The sequence below is a fragment of the Saccopteryx leptura genome, chromosome 5, assembly GCF_036850995.1.
Source record: "Saccopteryx leptura isolate mSacLep1 chromosome 5, mSacLep1_pri_phased_curated, whole genome shotgun sequence".
In the NCBI taxonomy this organism is placed as follows: domain Eukaryota; kingdom Metazoa; phylum Chordata; class Mammalia; order Chiroptera; family Emballonuridae; genus Saccopteryx; species Saccopteryx leptura.
In genome coordinates this window covers 119057624-119081372 of record NC_089507.1, presented here as the reverse complement: position 1 = coordinate 119081372, position 23749 = coordinate 119057624, and the positions used below count along the sequence as shown (strand labels likewise).

At 36.8% G+C, this 23749-nt stretch overlaps 1 protein-coding gene across 3 annotated transcripts in view; it reads right to left on the bottom strand.

Annotated features, from left to right (window-relative positions):
• Positions 1–23749, bottom strand: part of ZEB1 (zinc finger E-box binding homeobox 1) — a 209868-nt gene that overhangs the window by 21569 nt on the left and 164550 nt on the right. For all 3 annotated transcript variants that reach the window (XM_066386868.1, XM_066386870.1, XM_066386869.1), the window contains exons 3-4: positions 20965–21024; positions 1743–1904 (exon numbers count right to left, since the gene is read on the bottom strand). In XM_066386868.1, the coding sequence (XP_066242965.1) occupies positions 1743–1904; positions 20965–21024 (222 nt within the window). The remainder of the gene's footprint in view (positions 1–1742; positions 1905–20964; positions 21025–23749) is intronic.

Here is a 23749-nt window from a genome sequence, read left to right as displayed (position 1 = left end):
CATACAAATCCAGCCATCGTGCTCTATTGCTATTCACCAAAAGGAAATGAAAAATCATGTCCACATAAAAATCTGTACACAGATTTATAACAGGTTTATTCATAGTTGCCAAAATTTGGAAGGTATCCTTCAGTAGGTGAATGGATTAATAATAAATGTGGTGCATCCAGACAATGAAATATTATTCTACACACAAAAGACATAGGATCATTTACAACAACATGGATGGACCCTGATAATATTATACTGAACGAAATAAGTAAATCAGAAAAAATTAAGAACTATATGATTCCATACATAGGTGGGACATAAAAATGAGACTCAGAGACATGGACAAGAGTGTGGGGTTATGGGGTGGGGGGAGGAGAGGGGCACAAAGAAAACCAGTTAGAAGGTGACAGAAGACAATTGGACTTTGGGTGATGGGAATGCAGCATAATCAAATGTCAAAATAACCTAGAGATGTTCTCTCTGAACATATGTACCCTGATTTATCAATGTCACCCCATTAAAATTAATTTAAAAAAGGAGCTATCAAGTCATGAAAAGACATGGAAGAACCTTAAATGCAGATTTCTAAGTGAAAAAAGTCAACCTGAAAAGGCTACATAGTGTATGACTCTGGAAAGAACAAGGCTAAGGAGACCTAAATATCCGTGGTTGCCTTGGGTAGGGGTGAGGAGAGAAGATGAATGAACAGAGCACAGAGGACTTTTAGGTCAGTAAAACCACTCTGTGTCATATTGTAATAATAGATACACATCCTTATACATTTGTTCAAACTCATGGAATATACAACACGAAGAGTGAACCCTAAGGTAAACTATAAACTTTGAATGTGTAAATATAGGTTTATCCTTGGTTAAAAAAAGAAAAGAAAGTACTATTCTGGTTAGTTATATTGATAATGGGAAAGGCCTAGACATGTGTGTGTGTATGGGGGGGTTTTAAGGGGTATATGGGACATCTCTGTACCTCTGTCTCAATTTTGTTGTAAACATACAACTACTCAATTATTCTAAAAAATGTTTGGAAAAAAGTTGATTATTTGAATATTAAGCTAAATATATCCATTAAACTGGGATCCTGGAAAAATCAACCTCGTCTTAGGATCTTAAAACTTGAAGTAATCTTAAACATCCCAAGTAACTTCCTACTCTTTGGTACAGATCTTGCATAAAATTTCTGAGAAGACTATCTGCCAGCTATTTTCATCTGTTTCTGGTACATAGAAGGGCAGAGAAGTAGCCTATTTCTTTTTAGGAGATTAAAAACACTTTATTATTGCATTTTTTACACTCTATACAGTGGCTGTTCATATCAGAGTGGACTAAATCAGATAGAGAAAAACCATTTATCTGCAAATTCGTATGTTTTGAGCCGGACAACCATGTTTTGCTTGCTAGAAGAACAGTGGGAAAGAATCAGTTCATCGTAGCTTCCATATCTACTTGCTGCCATATGTGTTAGTGAATGAAAATCAATGTCTACACACTGTTTTAAGCATTTCACATGCAGTGGCAGGCATCACCACTATATACATTAGATGCCACTAATAGAAACTATACTGTTATCACAGATAGCGTTCCTTCCATTAATTAAAGAGATTAGTCTTTACAGCCACCTGCAGTTAATTTTGGTTTTCAAAAATGATCTGTGTAGCAGGATAGTAGGTTCCCACAGCAGAGGAATGGGAATATCCAGTAAAGATGAGAAACAAAACACCGTGCCACTCCACTCACCATTCTCATCATGGCCGCTGGCTTCTGGTGTGCCCTGCCTCTGGTCCTCTTCAGGTGCCTCAGGGTAAATGACAGCGGTGTCTTGTTGCTGCAGGAACTCTTCCACATCAGGGTCATGGTTTTGTTCATTTTCTGCATCCGAGTCGCATTCATCATCTTTTACTAAAGGGAATGCATACTTTATTAATAGCAACTTCACCAGTTTTTCTAAATGAGAAGCTGTTTATCCTGAGAGATTAGATTGTTCTTAAATCTGTAGGAAATATTTGCTGAATATCAAAAATAAAATTCACTTAACCTGTTAGAATAGATTAAGAAATGATTCTAAATGATTTAAAAAATAAATTTAAAGTGTCATAAAAGTGTTAAAATTTCACAATATTCCTTTTATGCTTCATAGCTTTACTTGTGCTCCATTTTAACAGACAAGACACAGAGAAGGCTTACGCAGGGGGCAGCAGTCCTAAACTTCTCAATGTTAAAGCAAGAAAAAAAAAAGACAAAACCTTAGTCTCAAAACTTGGTGTTTCCTAGCAACCTACTGTATCATATACTTAAGAGTTGTAACTTGATTCTGAATCATTCTCAATATAAACCACTGTGAAGTATAGTTATTATCTTAGAAAATAGCTTCAATAGTTAACTCCTTTTGCTCTACTTTTGCCTCAACAGACCTTTAACTGTGGCATTGAGGCAGAGGCACTTTTTTCCTGAATTAGAAAGGTTCAAGGGATAACAGCTTACCTTCACTTTGAGAAGACGGCCCGAGTGCTGCTGAGGTTCTAAGCAGCACTACGCCTCAGCCCTCCTCCATTCCACACTGGCAGGGAGTCTGTCTACTTGGCTAGGGGAGCTCTCCTGGGTTAGGATGGTTCCCAAATGTCTCCTTGGCTGCTTCTTTATGCACTTCTAACTGCACTGTCCGTTCCCAGCAGAGAATAATTGGGCCAAATTAAAATGATGATGTATGGGCATCTTTTTTGTTCAGCAGCCATTAAAACAATCTTGCTAAATTTCTTCCTGCACAGTATTAGTAGCTAACCTCCTTAGGGGGCACTGCTGTTTAAAACCATAGAGTCAACAACATGGTAATAATGGCGACCCACCATTTTTTCCCCTTCTTTTCATACAGCCAATGACTATTGAATATTTAGCATCTGCTATACACCGCCAGTAGTTACCAAGCTGGGATTACTAGTCAGAGAAAACTCTTTAAAAGTTGCTGGTTCTGTTGGTTCTAAGGGGATCTGCTCCCAGACCCTCAACTTCCACATATGATCTTTCTTAGTCTTAGAGGTTCATTTTTCTCTCTATCCTCCCCTTTTCACAGAAAAGAAACATCCCTCCACTGACGAGTACATAACACGACACGTTGCCTCAGAACACAAAAACCTTCAGGTTGCCAAAAGAAAAAAATTCAAAACACTGATTGGGAAAACTTCTTAATTTTTTTTATTTATTTATTCATTTTATAGAGGAGAGGGGGAAACAGAGAGAGAGAGAGAGAGAGAGAGAAGAGAAGAGACAGACAGAGAGAAGTGGGGGAGGAGCTGGAAGCATCAACTCCCATATGTGCCTTGACCAGGCAAGCCCAGGGTTTCGAACCAGCGACCTCAGCATTTCCAGGTCGACGCTTTATCCACTGCGCCACCACAGATCAGGCGGGAAAACTTCTTTATTGCTTAATCAAGGCAACATAAAACCATAACAAGCATAGCTGTGTTTGTGGTTTACATGGGTGTCTATTAGGATGAAGAATAGCAACTGAAATGAGAATACTGAGTCCTAGTTAGGAAGCTCTGCGATCAGCCATATAATAATATGGCAGAGGGAAGTGACAGTGATTATCCTCTAATGACCTCACCTCTTCCATTCCCTACTATTAAAACATTCATTGCTTTTCAAGAGCCTGGTGTGAGAAAAGCAAAGAGAAGTCTCAAAAAATCATTCTCAGCCTCCATCATTAGTGGAAAACAATAAGCATTCTTGAAAAGCTAAAGCATAAAGTCAGCGTCACTGAATCTTCAACATAACTTTAAATTATCAAGTTAATCTAGATAAAAGTCATACTAAAATTCGTATTTTATGACTTCTTATAGATTCATGTAGAGTTAACAAGAAACAAACTATTTTTATCAAATTATGTTATAAAATGTTTCTTTCAATTAAACAGTCTCCACTTATAAAATGTTTATACTTTTTATATCTTGATAACTATATATACATACACATGTACAAACAACACATACATATGTTGTTATCATGGGTTTTTAAAATAATATACACTTTTCAGAATTACATAGTCTGCACTTTATATATGAACCTTGAATCTTTAATAAGTTTTAAGACTCTTCTATGTACAGACTGGTTTAAATGTACTCATTTAGAGACAAATATAGATTAGGTCTAAAATCAATTTCCCAATTTTAATAATCTATAGTTAAAAGATACATTTATTATATGTAATATGGTCCTGATTATTAATAATTTCTGTATTTTTGAGAAAATTTATATTTTTAATTTTTATCTTTTTATTGATTTTAGTTTATTGTGTTTACATAGGATCTAGTGTCGCCCTGAATGCATCCCCACTCCTCTGTATTCCTCTCAACATCTCCCTTGTACCCCTCCCTATCGTACCCTCCCCCCTTCCCTTCAGGTTTATTCCATCCTCTCATCCCCTTCCCTCTGTCCTCTTTTCCTCTGGTCCCTTTGATCCATCTCTGTCTCAATTCTGTTCCTCAGTTCACACTGTTCATTGGATTTCTCAAATGAGTGAGGTCATATGATATTTTTCTTTTTCTGCCTGGCTTATTTCACTTAACATAATAGTTTCCAAGTCCATCCATGTTGTCGAAAAGGTAAGATTTGCTTCTTGTTCATGGTCCCATAGTATTCCATTGTAGATATGTACCAAAGCTTTTTAATCTAATCGTCCACTGATGGACACTTGGGCTGTTTCCAGATCTTCACTATTGTGAACAATGCTGCCATAAACACGGGGGTGCATTTCTCCTTTTGAATCAGTGATATAGTGTTCTTGGAATATATTCTTAAAAGTGGGGTGGCTGGGTCAAAACGCAGTTTGATTTTTAATTTTTTGAGGAATCTTCATACTTTTTTTTTTCATACTGTTTTTAATAGTGGCTTCACCAGTCCTTATTCCCACCAGCAGTGCAGAAGGGTTCCCTTTTCTCCACATCCTTGCCAGCACTTATGCTGTGTTGTTTTGTTGATGAGTGCCATTCTGACTGGTATGAGGTGATATCTCATTGTGGTTTTAATTTGCATTTCTCTAATGATTAGTGATGTTGAGCATTTTTTCATATGCCCATTGACCATCTGAATGTCCTCTTTGGAGAAGTGTCTATTCATTTCTTTCACCCATTTTTATTGGATTGTTTAACTTCCTGGTGTTGAGATTTACAAGTTCTCTATAAATTTTGGTTATTAACCCCTTATCAGACGTATTGTCGAATATGTTCTCCCATTGTATGGGTTGTCTTTTTATTCTGTTCACATTGTCTTTAGCTGTGCAAAAGCTTTTTAGTTTGATATAGTCACATTTGTTTATCCTGTTTTTATTTCACTTGCCCGTGGAGATAAATTAGCAAATATATTGCTGTGAGAGATGTCAGAGAGCTTACTGTCTATGTTTTCTTCTAAAATGCTTATGGTTTCACAGCTTACATTTATGTCTTTTATCCATTTTGAGTTTATTTTTGTGCATGGTGTAAGTTAGTGGTCTAGTTTCATTTTTTTTTGCAGGTCGCTGTCCAATTTTCCCAACACCATTTGTTGAAGAGGCTGTCTTTACTCCATTATATGCTCTTACCACCTTTGTCAAATATCAGTTGTCGATAAAGGTGTGGATTTATTTCTGGGTTCTCTGTTCTGTTCTATTAATCTATATGCCTGTTCTTATGCCAGTAACAAGTTGTTTTGAGTACAATGGCCTTGTAGTATAACTTGATATCAGGAAGTGTGATACCTTCCACCTTATTCTTTTTTTTTCCAGATTGCTGAGGCTATTCATGTTCTTTTTGTGTTCCATATAAATTTTTGGAATATGTGTTCTATATCTTTAAAGTATATCATTGGTATTTTAATAGGTATTGCATTGAATTTATAAATTGCTTTGGGTAATATATACATTTTAATGATGTTTATTCTTCCTATCCATGAACATGGTATATGCTTCCACTTGTTTGTATCTTCCTTGATTTCTTTTATCAATGTTTTATAATTTTCCGAGTACAAGTCTTTAATTTCTTTAATTAAATTTACTCCTAGAACTTTACTTTTTTGGTTGCAATAGTGAAGGAGATTGTTACCTTAATTTCTCATTCTAACAGTTCATTGTTGGTGTATAACAGTGCCTCTGATTTCTGAGTATTAAATTTATATCCTGCCACCTTGCTGAATTCATTTATCAAGTCCAGTAGTTTTTGACTGAGACTTTAGGGTTTTCTATATACAATATCATATCATCTGCAAATAATGATAGTTTTACTTCTTCTTTACCAACTTGGATGCATTTTACTTCTTCTTCTTGTCTGATTGCTGTAGCTAGGACTTCCAGAACTATGTTGAATAACAGTGGTGAAAGGGGGCACCCCTGCCTTGTTTCTGATCTTAAGGGGATTGCTTTTAATTTTTGCCCATTGAGTATGATGTTGGCTGTAGGTTTGTCATAGATGGCTTTTATCATGTTGAGGTATGTTCCCTGTATTCTCACTTTGCTGAGAGTTTTTATCATGAATGGGTGCTGGATTTTATCAAATGCTTTTTCTGCATCTATTGAAATTATCATGTGGCTTTTCTCCTTCCTTTGGTGTATTGATGAATCACATTGATTGATTTGCGAATATTGTACCAGCCTTGCCTGCCCAGAATAAATCCCACTTCATCATGGTATATGATTTTTTTCATATATTGCTGAATCTGCTTTGATAATATTTTGTTGAAGATTTTAGCATCTAAATTCTTCAGGGATATTGACCTATAATTTTCTTTCTTTGTGTTGTCTTTGCCTGGTTTTGGAATCAGAATAATGCTTGCCTCATAAAAAAAGCTTGGAAGTCTTCTTTCCTCTTGTATTTCTTGAAATAGCTTGATAAGGATAGGAGTTAGTTCTTTGAATATTTGGTAGAATTCATTTGTGAAGCCATCTGGCCCTGGGCTTTTGTTTGCTGGGAGTTTTTTGATAACTGTTTTGATCTCACTTGGTGTAATCGGTCTGTTTAGGTTTTCTGATTCTTACTGATCAATTTTTAAAGACAATATGTTTCAAGGAATTTGTCCAATATGTTGTCTAGTTTTTTGGTATATAGTTCTTCATAGTAATTTCATACAATATTTTGTATTTCTGCTGTGTCAGTTTTTATTTCTCTGCTCTCATTTCTAATTTTATTTGAGTCCTCTCTCTTTTTTTCTTGGTGAGTCTGGTTAAAGGTTCATCGATCTTGTTTACCTTTTCAAAGAACCAGCTCCTGGTTTCATTGATCCTCTGTATTGTTTCTTTAGACTCTTTGTCATTTATTTCCACTATGATCTTTATTATTTCCTTACTTCTACTATCTCTGTAATTACTTGCTGTTCTTTTTCTAGTTCTTTCAGATTCAGGGTTAAGTTGTTTATTTGAGATTTTTCTAGCTTCTTAAGGCCTGTAATACTATGAACTTCGCTCTTAGTACTGCTTTTGCTGTGTCCCATACATTTTTTTTTTACATTTTTTATTATTAATTTTAATGCAGTGACATTGATAAATCAGGGTACATATGTTCAGAGAAAACATCTCCAGATTATTTTGAAATTTGATTATGTTGCATATCCCTCACCCAAAGTCACACTGTCTTCTGTCAGTTTCTATCTGGTTTTATAGTGGCCCTCCCTTCACCCCACCGCCTTTCTCTCCTTCCTTGCCCTCCCCCCCATCACATTCTTGTCCATGTCTTTGAGTCTCATTTTTATGTCCCATCTATGTATGGATTCATATAGTTCTTAGTTTTATCTGATTTACTTATTTCACTCTGTATAATGTTATCAAGGTCCATCCATGTTATTGTAAATGATCCGATGTCATCATTTCTTATGACTGAGTAGTATTCCATAGTATATATGTACCAAAGCTTTTAATCCACTCATCCACTGACAGACACTTGGGCTGTTTCAGGATCTTCGCTGTTGTAAACAATGCTGCCATAAACATGGGGGTGCATTTCTCCTTTTGGAAAAGTTCTATGGTGTACTTAGGGTATATTCCTAAAAGTGGGATAGCTGGGTCAAAAGGCAGTTTGATTTTTAATTTTTTGAGGAATCTCCCTACTGTTTTCCACAGTGGCTGCACCAGTCTGCATCCCAACCAGCAGTGTGGGAGGGTATCCTTTTCTCCACATTCTTGCCAGCACTAATTCTGTGTTGTTTTGTTGATGAGTGCCATTCTGACTGGTGTGAGGTGATACTCATTGTGGTTTTAATTTGCATTTCTCTAATGATTAGTGATGTTGAGCATTTTTTCGTATGCCCATTGGCCATCTGAATGTCCTCTTTGGAGAAGTGTCTATTCATTTCTTTTGCCCATTTTTTTTTGTGTGTTTGTTTTTTTTTTTTTTTTACAGGGACAGAGAGAGAGTCAGATAGAGGGATAGACAGGGACAGACAGGAACGGAGAGAGATTCGTTGCGACACCGTAGTTGTTCATTGATTGCTTTTTCATATGTGCCATGACCGCGGGCCTTCAGCAGACTGAGTAATCCCCCGCTCGAGCCTTTTTGCTCAAGCCAGATGAGCCCGCGCTCAAGCTGGCAACCCCAGGGTCTCGAACCTGGGTCCTTCCGCATCCCAGTCAGACGCTCTATCCACTGTGCCACCGCCTGGTCAGGCTCTTTTGCCCATTTTTGATTGGATTGTTTATCTTCTTGGTGTTGAGATTTACAAGTTCTTAATAAATTTTGATTAACCCCTTATCAGATGTATTGTCAAATATGTTCTCCCATTGTATGGCTGTCCTTTTATTCTGTTCTAATGTCTTTAGCTGTGCAAAAGCTTTTTAGTTTGATATAGTCACATTTGTTTATCCTGTCTTTTATTTCACTTGCCCGTGGAAATAAATCAGCAAATATATTGCTGCGAGAGATGTCAGAGAGCTTACTGCCTATGTTTTCTTCTAAGACGCTTATGGTTTCACAGCTTACATTTATGTCTTTTATCCATTTTGAGTTTATTTTTGTGAATGGTATAAGTTGGTGTTCTAGTTTCATTTTCTTGCATGTAGCTGTCCAATTTTCCCAACACCACTTATTAAAGAGGCTGTCTTTATTCCATTGTATGCCTCCTTTGTCAAATATCAGTTGTCCATAAAAGTGTGGGTTTATTTCTGGGTTCTCTGTTCTGTTCCATTGATCTTCATGCCTGTTCTTATGCCAGTACCAGGATATTTTGAGTACAATGGCCATATAGTATAACTTGATATCAGGAAGTGTGATACCTTCCACCTTATTCTTCTTTTTTAATATTTCTGAGGCTATTCGTGTTCTTTGTTGGTTTCATATAAATTTTTGGAATATGTGATCTAAATCTTAAAGTATGTAATTGGTATTTTAATAGGTATTGCATTGCAATTATAAATTGCTTTAGGTAATGTAGACATTTTAATGATGTTTATTCTCCCTAACCATGAGCACGGTATATGCTTCCACTTGTTTGTATCTTCCTTGATTTCTTTTATCAATGTTTTATAATTTTCCAAGTACAAGTCTTTAGTCTTCTTGGTTAAAGTTACTCCTAGGTACTTTATATTTTTGGTTGTAATAGTGAAGGGGATTGTTTCCTTAATTTCTCTTTCTGACTGTTCATTGTTGGTGTATAAAAATGCCTCTGAAATAAAAAATTAAAAAAATATGCCTCCTATTTCTGAGTATTTACTTTATATTCTGCCACTTTGCTGAATTCATTTATCAGGTCCAGTAGTTTTTGACTGAGATATTAGGGTTTTCTATATACAGTATGCTATCATCTGCAAATAATGATAGTTTTACTTCTTCTTTACCAACTTGAATACCTTTTATTTCTTCTTCTTGTCTGATTGCTGTGGCTAGGACTTCCAGGACTTTGTCGAATAAGAGTGGTGACAGGGGGCACCCCTGCCTTGTTCCTGATCTTAAGGGGATTGCTTTTAATTTTTGCCCATTGAGGATGATGTTGGCTGTGGGTTTGACATAGATGGCTTTTATCATGTTGAGGTATGTCCCCTGTATTCCCACTTTGCTGAAAGTTTTTATCATGAATGGGTGCTAGATTTTATCAAATGCTTTTTCTGTATCTATTGAAATTATCATGTGGCTTTTCTCCTTCCTTTTGTTTATGTGATGAATCACATTGATTGATTTGCAAATATTGTACCAGCCTTGCCTCCCCAGAAGAAATCCCACTTGATCATGGTGTATGATTTTTTCCATATATTGTTGGATCCGGTTAGCTAATGTTTTCTTGAGGATTTTAGAATCTATATTCATCAAGGATATTGGCCTATAGTTTTCTTTCCTTGTGTTGTCTTTGCCTGGTTTTGGAATCAGAATTATGCTCGCCTCATAAAAGGAGTTTGGAAGTCTTCCTTCCTCTTGAATTTTTTGAAATAGCTTGAGAAGGATAGGAGTTAGTTCTTTGAATATTTGGTAGAATTCACTTGTGAAGCCATCAGGCCAAGGACTTTTCTTTGATGGGAGTTTTTTGGTAACTGTTTCGATCTCATTTGGTGTAATTGGTCTGTTTAGGTTTTCTGATTCTTCCAGATTGATTTTTAAAAGAATGTATGTTTCAAGGAATTTGTCCATTTCATCTAGGTTGTCTAGTTTTTTGGCATACAGTTCTTCATAGTATTTTCTTACAATATTTTGTATTTCTGTTGTGTCAGTTGTTATTTCTCCGCTCTCATTTCTGATTTTATTTGAGTCCTCTCTCTTTTTTTCTTGGTGAGTCTAGTTAAAGTTTCATTGATCTTGATTACCTGTTCAAAGATCCAGCTCCTAGTTTCATTGATTCTCTGTATTGTTACTTTAGCCTGTATATCATTTATTTCTGCTCTGATCTTTATTATTTCCTTCCTTCTACTACATTTTGGCTTTACTTGCTGTTCTTTTTCTAGTTCTTTTAGATGCAGGGTTAAGTTGTTTATTTGAGCTTTTTCTAGCTTCTTAAAGTGTGCCTGTAGTGCTATGAACTTCCCTCTCAGCACTGCTTTCGCTGTGTCCCATAATTTTGAGTTGTTGTATGCTCATTATCATCCGTGTTTCATCCATATGGGGAAGTCAGATGTCATCCATATGGGGGCTCCTTTGTAGGTGATAGCCTTTTTTTCTCTGGAAGCTTTTAATATTTTCTCTTTATCGCTTAGTTTTGATATTTTAATTTGATGTGTCTTGGTGTAGGTTTCTTTGGGTTTCTCTTTAATGGTGTTCTCTGTGCTTTGTGATCTTGTGAGAGTTTTTCCTGCATTAATTGAGGGAAGTTTTCAGCTATGATATGATTGAAAAAATTCTCTATTCCTTGTTCTTTCTCTTCTTTTTCAGGAACCCCTATGATGTGGATGTTACTTGTCTTCATGTTGTCACAGAGCTCTCTAAGAGTTTCCTCAGACTTTTTGAGTCTCTTTTCTTTTTTCTTCTCTGCTTTCATGCCTTCATTCCACTTGTCCTCCAACTTGCTGATTTGATCCTCAGCTCCATCCATCCTGTTTTTAATTCCTTCCATTCTGGTCTTCATTTCTGATATTGTATTTGTCATCTCTGCCTGTTTCTCTTTTAATATTTCAATATACTTTTTTATACTTGCTATTTCTTTATTTAGGTGTTTGTATTGACCATCCATTTGTTGTTCTAAGATCCCTAAGCATCCTTACAATCATTATTTTGAGCTCTGCATCCGGAAGTTTGGTTATTTTCATATCACTCAGTTCATTTCCTGGATGTTTCTCTTGTGGTTTCCTTTGGATTGCACTTCTCTGTCTTCTCATTATGTCTGTGTGTTTGGATGTTTTCTTTGTAGAGCTGGTTGAGTCTAGGCTTGCTGTCATCTGTCTCCAGTTTTCAATTGTGTTATTTCTAGGTCTTTTTGGGTTGGCATCAGCTATTATTTGTAATCCACTTTCAGATTTGGGCTGCTTTGAAGTCTTGAATTGTTTGTTTTCTTAACAGGTGATAGTCTTGTTTACTAATCTCAGCAGGGGGCTTATTTGAAACTGTATCCAGAAATGCGGTGGGTGTAACCTGAGATTCTGAAGGCCTCTTCTGCCAGTTACTTTCTCTGGGGCAGGGTGTTTTCTCAGCTTCAGTAGGAGGAGGTGTATATCAGTTCTCCATGGAGACTGAGTTACTGCCCCTCCTCCCCACTTCTTGTTTGCAGCTGTGTATTATTGGGATGATTGGAGCTGGATAGATGTCTGGAGATGGGTGACCTGGAACCACTTTAATCTTGTATTATGTGGAAGGATCAACTGCTCCCACAGGTATGACTGCCTCAAGCACTAAATGAGTCCGCTTCTCAGGTTTTCCCCTGCATTCCTCTACCCCTCACCATCTGTCTCTCTCTCCCCTTTCTTTTTGAAAGACCAGCCAGCCCTTTCAACACACCTTGCTCCCTGGTTGCCAGGCCAATGGCTCTGTGCAGTATTTTCTGCTCTTTTCCTTGGAGTGAGAGCCCTTCTGGGTTCTCAGCCTCACCTCCCCATGTTCCTGATGGCAGGGGAGATTCAGGCGCTCCCTACCAGGTTTGTGTGGCTTTTTCTTTGCTCCTTGGTTTTTGAGAGCTGTTCTTGTAGTCCAGAGTTGGTATTTCACGCTGATTGTTCCTAAATTAGTTTGTAATCCAGTTCGGTAGTGTGAGCTGGGAGTCTGTGTGTCTGCCTACTCTGCTGCCATCTTCAGATCCCTCCCATAAATTTTGAGTATTGTATGTTCATTATCGTTTATTTCTAGAAACTTTTTATTTCTTCTTTGATCTCATTGTTCACCCATTCATTATTTAAAACATGCAATTTAGTCTTCAAGTGTTTGAGTATTTTTCAGTTTTTGTATTTTGGTTGATTTCTAGTTTTATGCACTTTGATCAGAGAAAATGCTTGACATGATTTCAATCTTCTCAAATTTGTTGAGACCACTTTTGTGCCCTAACATGTGGTTTATCCTAGAGAATGTACCATGAGCACTTGAAAAGAATATATATTCTGTTGCTTTAGCGTAAAAGGTTCTTAAGATATCTATTAAATCCAGTTGGTCTCATGTGTCCTTTAAGTCTGCTGTTTCTTTGTTAATTTTCATTCTTGAGAATCTATCTAGTTATGTTATTGGGGTATTGAAATTCCTTTGATCTCGCCCTTTATATCCATCAAAGTCTGCTTATATATTTAGGTGTACCTATATTAGGTGCATAGATATTTATAATAGTTATATCTTCCTGTTGGATTGCTCCCTTTATTATTATGTAGTGACCTTCTTTATCTCTTACTATAGCCTTTGTTTTAAAGTCCATTTTGTCTGATATAAGTATTGCTACCCCAGCTTCCTTTCATTTTCATTTGCATGAAATATTTTTCCATCCTTTTACCTTAAGTCTATGTGCATCTTTTGTTTTAAGGTGTGTCTCTTGTAGACAATATATGTATGGGTCTTGTTTTCTTATCCACGCAACTACCCTATATGTTTTTATTGAATTATTTAATCCATTTACATTTAAGGTTATTATTGATATGTAGTTGTTTATTGCCATTTTGTTCTTTAAAACTGTATTCCTCTTTTACCATATTCTTTTCCCCCTTTCATCTGTTTAAAACAGGCCCTTCAACATTTCTTGTATCATTGGTTTGGTTGTAATGAATTCCTTGAATTTTTTTTTTTGTCTGGAAAGCTTTTAATTTCTCCTTCAATTTTAAACGATAGCCATGCTAAATAAACTAGTCTTGGTTGTAGGTTCTTGTTCTGCATTACTTTGAATATTTCTTGCATTCCCTTCTGACCTAAAATGTTTCAGTTGAGAAGTCGGGTGTCGTCTTTATGGGGGCTCCTTTGTAGGTGATAGCCTTTTTTTCTCTAGCAGCTTTTAATATTTTCTCTTTATCTCTTAACTTTGGTATTTTAATTATGATGTGTCTTGGTGTGGATTTCTTTGGGTTTCTCTTTAATGGAATTCTCTGTGCTTCTGGAACTTGTGTGACTTTTTCCTGCATCAATTTATGGAAGTTTTTAGCTATGATTTGATTGAACACAGTCTCTATCCCTTGTTCTTTCTCTTCTTCTTCAGGAACCTGTATGATGCAGATGTTATTTCTCTTCATGTTGTCACAGAGGTCTCTCAGAGTTTCCTCAGACTTTTTGAATCTTTTCTTTTTCCTGCTCTGCTTCCATGCCTTTATCTTTTTCTCTATCTCGCTGATTCGAACCTCAGCTTCATCCATCCTGCTTTTAAATTCTTCTGTTGTGGTCTTCATTTCTGATATTGTATTTGTCATTTCTGACTGATTCTTTTTTATTATTCCAATGTTTTTTTTAATACTTGCTATCTCTTTATTTAGGTGTTTGTTATGTCCATCTATTGTTATTCTAAGATCTTTGAGCATCCTAATAATCATTATTTTAAACTCTGCATCCGGTAATTTGGTTGTATCTGACTCATTTAAATCCTTTTCTGGGGATTTCTCATAATTCATTTGGGTTGCATTTCTCTGCCTTCCCATTTTGTCTGTGTATAAGAAGGGTTTGGCCACTGGAGTCCACTGAGTGTGGCCTCTGTGTTCTCTAGGTGTGGTCTGTCTGCTGGCCCACCACCTCCTCTGCCACTGTCTCAGGTGTTTGGGTATGGGCATTGCTGGTGCTGGCACTCTGTGGCTGTTACTGCGGTTTCTGTGTCTCCTTCACTGGAGGGGCTGTGTTCACATTCCTGAGTCTACAAGCCTGTGTCAGCCTTGGCCTTCAACCCGCCCCCACAGGTGGGACTGTGTGCGGCACTGTGGCCGCAATCCTTGGCACCGTTTGCAGGGCTGTGCACCTATACTCAGCCACAGTTCTCCGCCTGTTTCCCAGCATTTGCTCCGCCCCCACGGGCTAAGCTGTGTTCTCATATCTGGCTGCAATCCCAGCTCCATGGGCCGGGTGGGGCTGTATGTCTGCACGCAGCCATGGGTTTATGCAGTTCCCCAGGATTCGCCTTTCCCCTGTGGGCAGGGTTGCAGTCGGGACTGCTCTTGCTCACCTGGCCCACAGCTGGGTTTGATCACTTTTGTGCACCCCTTCCATCCGTCAGGTGAGACCAAGCTCACGCTGGGCCTCAGTCGTGGCCTATCTGGCTTCCACCCCCGCAGATGGGACCACGCTTCTGCGTCTTGCTGCTGCCCGCCCTCCTGCGAGCCCTCAGCTGTGCGGGTCAGGGCGCTGCTGCTCAGACCTCAGCACTCAATACTGTATTCCTGAAGGCTCCCTCCTGCTAAGCAACTCTGCTTTGAGTGCCGTGGAGAGCTTATTTGGCTGGTGTCCTGCTTCCCTTTGCTGGTATTGCTTGTTCCAGGGGATATGTTCACTTTAGATTTGGGGGGTGACTGAACCTAGGGGTTAGGGTGGCTGTCCTTCAATGTGTTTCTCCCTGTGCCTCCTAGATTACACTCTCTTCCTGCTACTCTGGTCCTCTCATCTCTCCCCATCCCCCAAAGCCTCAGGTGAGTGGTTGTGAAAGAGTTTTTTTGCACGGTCCCTTTAAGACAAATCTGGATCTGAGAAATTTGTCTCTTTCTCACAAACAGTATCCTGACTTGTTTCGCAGCTAAATACTGTCCATATGCTTCTTCTAGGCTCTGGGGCTGCAGGCTGGGTCCTTGTTCCTGGGGCCCAGGACCCTCTCCTCTCCGCTAAACTCTCCACCATGTGAGTCCCTCCGGGCTGCCATTTGCTCCCAGGAGTTGGGCAGATCCCTCCGCATTTCTGCTTTTCCTACCAGTCTCAGTGTGGCTTATTTAGTGTTCCTTGGTTAAAGAGTCCTTAGTTTAGTCCAAAGATGCTTTTTCCAGATGTGGTTCTTAAAATTAAGTTGTAATCCACTTTGGTTCTGGGAGGTGGAAGTTGGTATATCCTCCTACTCCATCGCCATCTTGCTGCCCCCCTTTTTTAAACTTTATATTTCTCTGAGTAAATTTAAAAAAATTTATTGAGGCCCTGGTCAGTTGGCTCAGCGGTAGAGCGTTGGCCTGGCGTGCGGGGGACCCGGGTTCGATTCCCGGCCAGGGCACATAGGAGAAGAGCCCATTTGCTTCTCTACCCCACCCCCTCCTTCCTCTCTGTCTCTCTCTTCCCCTCCTGCAGCCAAGGCTCCATTGGAGCAAAGATGGCCCAGGCACTGGGGATGGCTCCTTGGCCTCTGCCCCAGGTGCTAGAGTGGCTCTGGTGGCGGCAGAGCGACGCCCCGGAGGGGCAGAGCATCGCCCCTGGTGGGCGTGCCAGGTGGATCCTGGTCGGGCGCATGCGGGAGTCTGTCTGACTGTCTCTCCCCGTTTCCAGCTTCAGAAAAATACAAAAAAAAAAACAAACAAAAAAAACAAAAAAATTTTTTTTTGAATTTAGTGGGTTGACATTGGTTATAAAATTATGTAGGTTTTAAGTGTGCAATTCTATAATACTATATATCATCTGTATATTTTATATGTTTAGTATCCAGGGTTAAGCTTCCTTCTATCACTCTTTATCCCCCTTCACTTCTTTTACCTGCCTTCAAACCCTTTTCCCTCTGGTAATCACCATACTATTGTTTGTATCTATCAATTTTGTTTGTTTTTTTGCTTAATCCCTTCATTGATTTCACCCACTCCCCCTCCTCTCTGACAGCTGACTGTCTGTGCTCTGTATCTGAGTCTGTTTTTATTTTATTTGTTTATTTTGTTCATTAGATTCCATATGTCAGTTAAATACGGTATTTATCTTTCTCTTACTGGCAATTTCACTTAGCATAATACCACATAGGGTCCATTCTCAAATATACATTGACATATTTATTTGAATTAGAAAAATGAAGAGGCACATTTTTTCCTAACAGAATTCCAGAAATTAAATGAACTAAGTTTGTACTTCTAAGGTATTGATCAAAATATAAATAGTTCATGTGGTAAGAGAAAACAAATTATGTATTAAAATGTATTAAACAATATTTCAATCTCCTGAACTGTTTCTCAATATATAAAGCAAGGTCCCTCTGCGTGAGAAGAAAAAAAATAAAATAAAATCTAAAACCAGGTATCTTTAGTTCTTTGATAATAAGTAAAGCCTTTTGTGTTGCATGTCCCAGAAAATGAGGATATGAATAATTCTAATGACTGAGAAACAAATCCTTGAGGTGGCTCTCAATCTTTGCTTTCAACAAACTTGAAGGAACATTTAATTTTCAGTTGAAAAAATACTAGAAATACTTTTATTGATAAACATAACTTTGCATATAATACAATGGGTAAAGAATACAAAAATGTATTTTATCTTTTTATTTAGGAGAGTAAAGTTATCTCAGTGCTAAACACAAGATAGAAATAGAATTAATGCTAAACATGTTTTCTTCTAGAAATCGTATCATTAAACTACTGATATGTGAACTAATTGAAGAATACTTCAGTTCCTTTCATTTCATTTTCACTAACATTTTTCTTTAACAGTTACTTGTTAAAATTTGCAATGTATTTATGTTGTGATCAACAGTGTGGTACTGACACTTATATAATAAATCAATTTATAATTTTAAAAAATCTGATGAAGCTTCTGGTTCCTAAATTAAACAGAAACTTAAATTTCAATTTATAGACATGTTTTCTTATAAAGAAATGACAGTTGATCAAAAATACCTTCAAACAGGAAATAGAAACTATGTTAGTATAGGCTGTGTAGAATGAAAATATGAGCTCAAGGAGTAAACATTATGGTATAATTTGTGGAACAGAAGGTATTATGATATAATAGTTTACATAATATAAAACTTGGTAGATAATAACAGTACCTTTTATGGTTTTTGTAAATTAATTAGAGAATGTAACTTATTCATATAGTATGTTCTTAGTACTGTACCAGACACATAGTAACTGCAATGTAATTGTTACTTATTTTCCTCAAAGCAGTCCTGCAAGGTGAACATTATAATTTCTCAATTAAAAAGTTTCCCAATAAAAACAGTTAAGGTCAGAAAAGTTAGATAACATTTCTAAAATCACAAAAAAAGTTATCACTATTAGAGCAGGCAGTTTGGTCTCAGGTGTCACGTCCAAGTCTGCACTCCTCCAAATGAACTACACTGGCTCCATGAAACTGCACTGACCAAGCCAATTTCAAGCAGAGAGAAACTGCAGTTTTACACATAAAATTTAAAGTGTTAAGAAGTGAACACTGTGAAAAGGTCAATTATAATGCTAATCCCTAGTCTTAAACTGAGAAACTTATGTACTTGAATACTAGAGACAGAGGAGCAAATACACAGAAACATAATGATAATTTGGATTTCGATATGACAAAACTCAGAGCTGATTGTCCAAGTATAGAATTCTAGGCCTAATTCTAGAATCACTTGCCAAAGTGTAGAATTATAGGGTTAAAATCATAAATTTGTGAGAGCAACAATAAAGACAAACATGTAACAAAGAATGAAAAGTTTTATTTATGTAGTTTTTGATACTTTATTGCCATCAGAATAAGTATCCTTAAATGTTTTTCTATTATTATTCTCATTTTTTGAAACTCTGTAAAACTATTAACTACATAAGTACAAAGGGGATGCTTAGAAGGAACAAAGGATGTTTTAGGTGAATTTTTTTAAATTTATTGGGGTGATATTGGTTAATAACATTATATAGGTTTCGAGTGTACAATTCTGTGATACATCTTCTGTATACTGCATTGTGTACCCCCAAAGTCAAACCTTCTTCCATTTTACCCTTTAGGGCCCTTTTACCCCCTTCCTTCCCTCTCTTCACTCTCTGTACTCTAAGGTGACACGATAGTTTTCTTAACTCTATGAACTGTAAAGGGAAGTCAGCTATAGAAGGGATCTGACAAAGTTCTGAATAAATGGTGGAACCTCTGACAATGTTTCTGTTTACTCTGTCAGCACATTATACCCCAGAAGTCAAGGAAGTCACAAAAGCAAAGGCAACACAAAATTTTTATGTTGAACTACTCAAAAGTCTCAAATGGCTAATTCCAACCTTCCTTCTTTAAAACTGCAAATATTAGGGCTTTATTAAATGTTGCTTACTCCTAATTCCCCTTGTTGTAGGGGAATAATGTAGTAGGATCAGCATCTTGTGGGTAGCGGAGACCTTGCATTTCAGCAGCCAATGTGGTTAATACAAGATTACTCTATCTTCCAGATGTGATTTTTTAAGGGAGAGGGGAAATAATGTAATATCCAGTATGTCAAACTGAAAGAATTCATTCATTTTTGCAGTGAAGAGCAAACTGTGAGGTAAAATACTATAAACCTGGAACCATGAATGTTTTTTGTAAAATAGTATTTTGCCAAAAAGGGTAAACAATCTTCTGTAGCTCCGGTAATATGTATAAGTCATCTAAGTTTAACATTAGGTAAAAAAGTAATAAAGAATAGTTTTTTGTGTCCGTTAGCATTATTTCACTAATAAAAAAAATCCAAATTAAATATTTTATATAATGTGTAAGTTAGCATGACAAATATTTGATAACATGCATACCTAAATATGTTATTTATGCAAGTTAAGCACAACCAAGTGAAAGCCAGAATATAAAATGTTAGGCTGCAGGCATCATGAATTACTATATATTTCATTATTGTTTAATTAATTTGGAATGCACATGTAATGCACACAGCACAGATTTACTCTGTGTTTTGCAGAACTGACTGACAAATATGGGAGTGCTAATGCTTATGTTATAGAAGGCAATCTAATCTGACACATTACTGTGAAACACACTCATCTTACATAATTAAAGGTAATTTATAAGGATATATGGAATAGTCCCATGATGGCTGCAAGGAAAAAAAACTATAAATGTTAAATCAAGGAAGAGAAGAAAAAATAAAAATTTAATTAAAACTATATAATAAAAATATCAAATTTATGATTCAACATGCAAATTACAATTATACTCCCCCTTTTTTTTTTTTAAGTGTGAGGACAGGAGGGGAGATAGACAGACTCTCACATGTGTCTTGACTGGGATCCACTAGGGAATCCCTGTCTAAGGCTGATGCTCAAATCAATCAACTGAGCTCTCCTCAGAGCCCTGGGCCGATGCTCTGACCAATTGTGCTACTGGCTGCGGGAGGGGAAGAAGGACAGAAGTGGCAGGTGGAGGGGGAGAAAAGTAGTGGTCGATTCTCATGTGTGTGGTGACCAGGGAACAAACTCTATAATTCTGCACGTGAGGCTGATACTCTATCCATTGAGCAAACTTGCCAGGGACAATTATACTACTTTTAAGTATAGCATTTTGATGAAATGATTTAATAATTTTGAATTCATTTTTAAAGTTACATTCTAAGAATTCAGCTGACATATGTGGCACAATTTCAGTGTCAGCATTATCATACATAAGGTCTGGATTTAAGTTCTGCACTTACTCTTGCTTCAGAAATCTGATTTGAATTCATTATAGAGGAACAGCCTTCAGTCTCAGGGAGCATGCTTTCAGTCACCTAGAAGCATATGATTTAACTTCACTTTGACCTTTTTCACTCACAAAAATCACAAGTAAAATGATTTTTTTTTTTTTTTTGCTGTGACATGTTCATTCAACTCCTCAATATTAATGATTATCATCTGGTTTATAGATTTACTTATTCTTTTCTCTTCTTCTTTCTTGACTTGTGAGCAATTCAATGAAGATCCTGGTAACTTAACTAATAGTGAAATTCAAAATAGTAGATCTGCATTTCTTGGTAAAAAAATATAGTAGTAGATCTTTGAATCATCATTCAAACATTTATTTTTTATTTTATATAGATGTGTGTATTATCTCTGTATTACTTATCATCCATATAGATGGAATCTACTCTGTCATATAAATCTGTAAATTTAAAGAATATACACTTCTAACTTCTTATATGGTACTTAAACATTTAAGGAGGGTTAGATCAAAGGGGAGGAAAAGACTAACTTCAGTACACACAAGTGCATGCACCAGTGACACAAAAGCCCTGATCAAAGACCAGGTATGAGAGGAGTCGGCAAGAGTACCTGCACATCCCGCTCTGTCTGCTGCAGCTTCAGGCCCCAGGATTTCTTGTCCTTCCTTTCCTGCAAAAATCAAAGATCAAGGGATTAAAACCCATTCATGTGTCACAAACACTACGTTCTAGAAATCTGAAAAGAAAAATTTGAGATTATATTTAAATTTGGAATTTTTTTAATAGACAATTTGTCCTTGGAAAGTAAAGCTTTCTCAAGAAATTAAGCAGATAGTTTTAACAAATTCACAAGACATTTTATAGAACCAAAATTAGTGAAGATTTATAAATAATTCTGAAATTATCAGCATATTAATATTGTAAGCATAGTGGCATGTTAGCAGTGTTTTAGAAGAGGGCTCTACCTATAGATAGTAGGGTTCCTTTTCCTTTTCATTTCTTCCCCAGAGCTCAGATTTCTCTGTTATAGGCACTGTGTGAGATGAGTTACACACTTATTTCCTTTAACTTTCATAATTACTTATTTTATAAGTTAAAAAACAAAACCTGAGGCTTGAGGATGTTAAATCACTTGCCCAAGGACATGAAGCTGTAGGTGGTGGAAGGGGAATTTGAATGCAGGACTGAACTGCTTTAAACCTTCCTTTCACCACAGATACAAGATAACATCGATATTATAGGTTAAAATATTTTGGAAATAACTTTTTTTTTTACTTAAAGTTGTTATTATAGCTCATTTAAACACTGTCCACAATACAATTATTTATTCACTTCTCTACTCCTTCATTTCTGCTTAAAATATAATCCAGGCTTCTTCCTTAGATGAGCATTGAACATAGTTCAGAATCTGGTCCCAGACTTACAATTTAAAAACTAGAAGTTTTCATTCTCTCCCTCATTATTGGGGCTGAATTTTTGTTCAACAACTAACACCATGTGACTAATGAGAACAGAAAGCCCCAGATGCTTGCCTGTCATGTGAACATGCTTCTTTCCTGTGAGTGCTGTCCAGGGACAAACTGTCTTGCCTCAGGACAGACCAGCACGATGGCATTCTGGAACAGGGGCAGCTCTAATTATTTTTCAAGCAGCGTTCTCTCTCATGTGCTTGATCTTCTAGTTTAAGGTGTAAGAGGAAAATAGGAAAGTATACTTGTACATAAGATTTTTTCTCCTGTAAGACTTAATAATGTCAACTCATTATGAATGACTAACATATGCAATTTAGAAAGGAAAACTAGGATGTTCTTGAGGTTTTGCTTTTAGCCAAAATTCCAAAGTAAATAAATAGATGAGAAAAACTCCTGAGGAACAAGATTTTTTTTTTAAATAATGGCAAAATACAGCTGAAAAATAAGTCATGAAATACTACTCAGCGATAAAAAGGAATAAACTATTTATACATGCAACAACTTAGATAAACCTCCAAGAAATCGTGGAAAGTGAAGAAAAGCCAATCCAAAAATTTTTACATACTGTATGATCCAATTTATATAATATTCTTGAAATGACAAAATTAACAACTGGAGATTAGTGGCTTCCAGGGCTTAGGGGTGTGCAGAGGGGAGAGTGGTTGTATAAAAGGCAACTGGGGAGCCCTGTGGTGATAGAATTGTTCTGTATCTTGCCTATGTCAATGTCAGTATTCTGGTTGCGATACTGTACTCTAGTGTTAAAGATGTTACCATTGGGGGAAACTGGGTTAACAATATATAGCATATCTGTATTATATGTGAATATAAAACTACTTGTGAATTACATATTTGTGACTCTATAGTTATCTCAAAATTAAAAGTTTAATTTAAAAACTCAGATAAAATATCATAAATTAATTTTTTATTTTTTAAAATTTTATTTAGAAAATTAAATTTAACAGGGTGACATTGACCAATTAGAGTACATAGGTTTCAGGTGAACATTTCTATAGTATTGAACTGCTGATTATGTTGTACACCCAGCACAAATTTAGATTAAAAGAGGAAGCTCTTGTTCATTTTGCATTAAAATGAAATTCCTAATAAGTAGAAACAAAGATGGCAACTGTAATTCATTTAATTAAAAATCCAGAAAACTTACTATCAATGGCAGGGTAGAGCAGCTCAAAGTACAAGACTGATTATAATTATTTAGTAAAGTACACATACTAAATTCTAAAACTTGCATTTTTTTAACTTTTTTTTTTTTAAATCAAATGAGAGGTATGAGCCCCGACTGGAATCCACTCAGCAACCCCCATCTGGGGCTGCTGCTCTGCCCAACTGGAGCTGCTGCTCCATTGCTCAGCCACCAAACTATTTTAGTGCCTGAAGCGAGGCCATGGAGCCATCCTCAGTGCCTGGGATCAACTTGCTCATTTGAGCCATGGCTGCAGGAGGGGACGAGAGAGAGAAAGAGAGAGAGACAGAGAGAAAGAGAGAAGGGAGGGAGATGGGTAGAGAAGTAGATGGTCACTTTCCCTGTGTGCCTTAACTGGGAATCAAACCTGGGACTTCCACACACCGCACCTATACTCTACCACTGTGCCAACTAATCAGGGCTAAAACTTGCTTTTTTTTAAATTTATACTGATGTGTTTCTAACCATATCTTTGTGGGAATATTTTGTAATAATCTCTAATAAGGTGAAGTAAGTGGCTAGCTGAATCAGATTTTCCTTTCCTGCTTTAAGCTCTTCCTCTACAACACACATCCACACATGCCATACACACCTGTACCTGTCTTTCCTCATTGTTCCCTCTGCTTAGTATTCTATTACCCCTTCCATCTGAACAGATTCTAATAATCTAGGTCTTTAAAGATCAGTTCACGTCCTTCATTTTGTGTCTTCCCTGACCC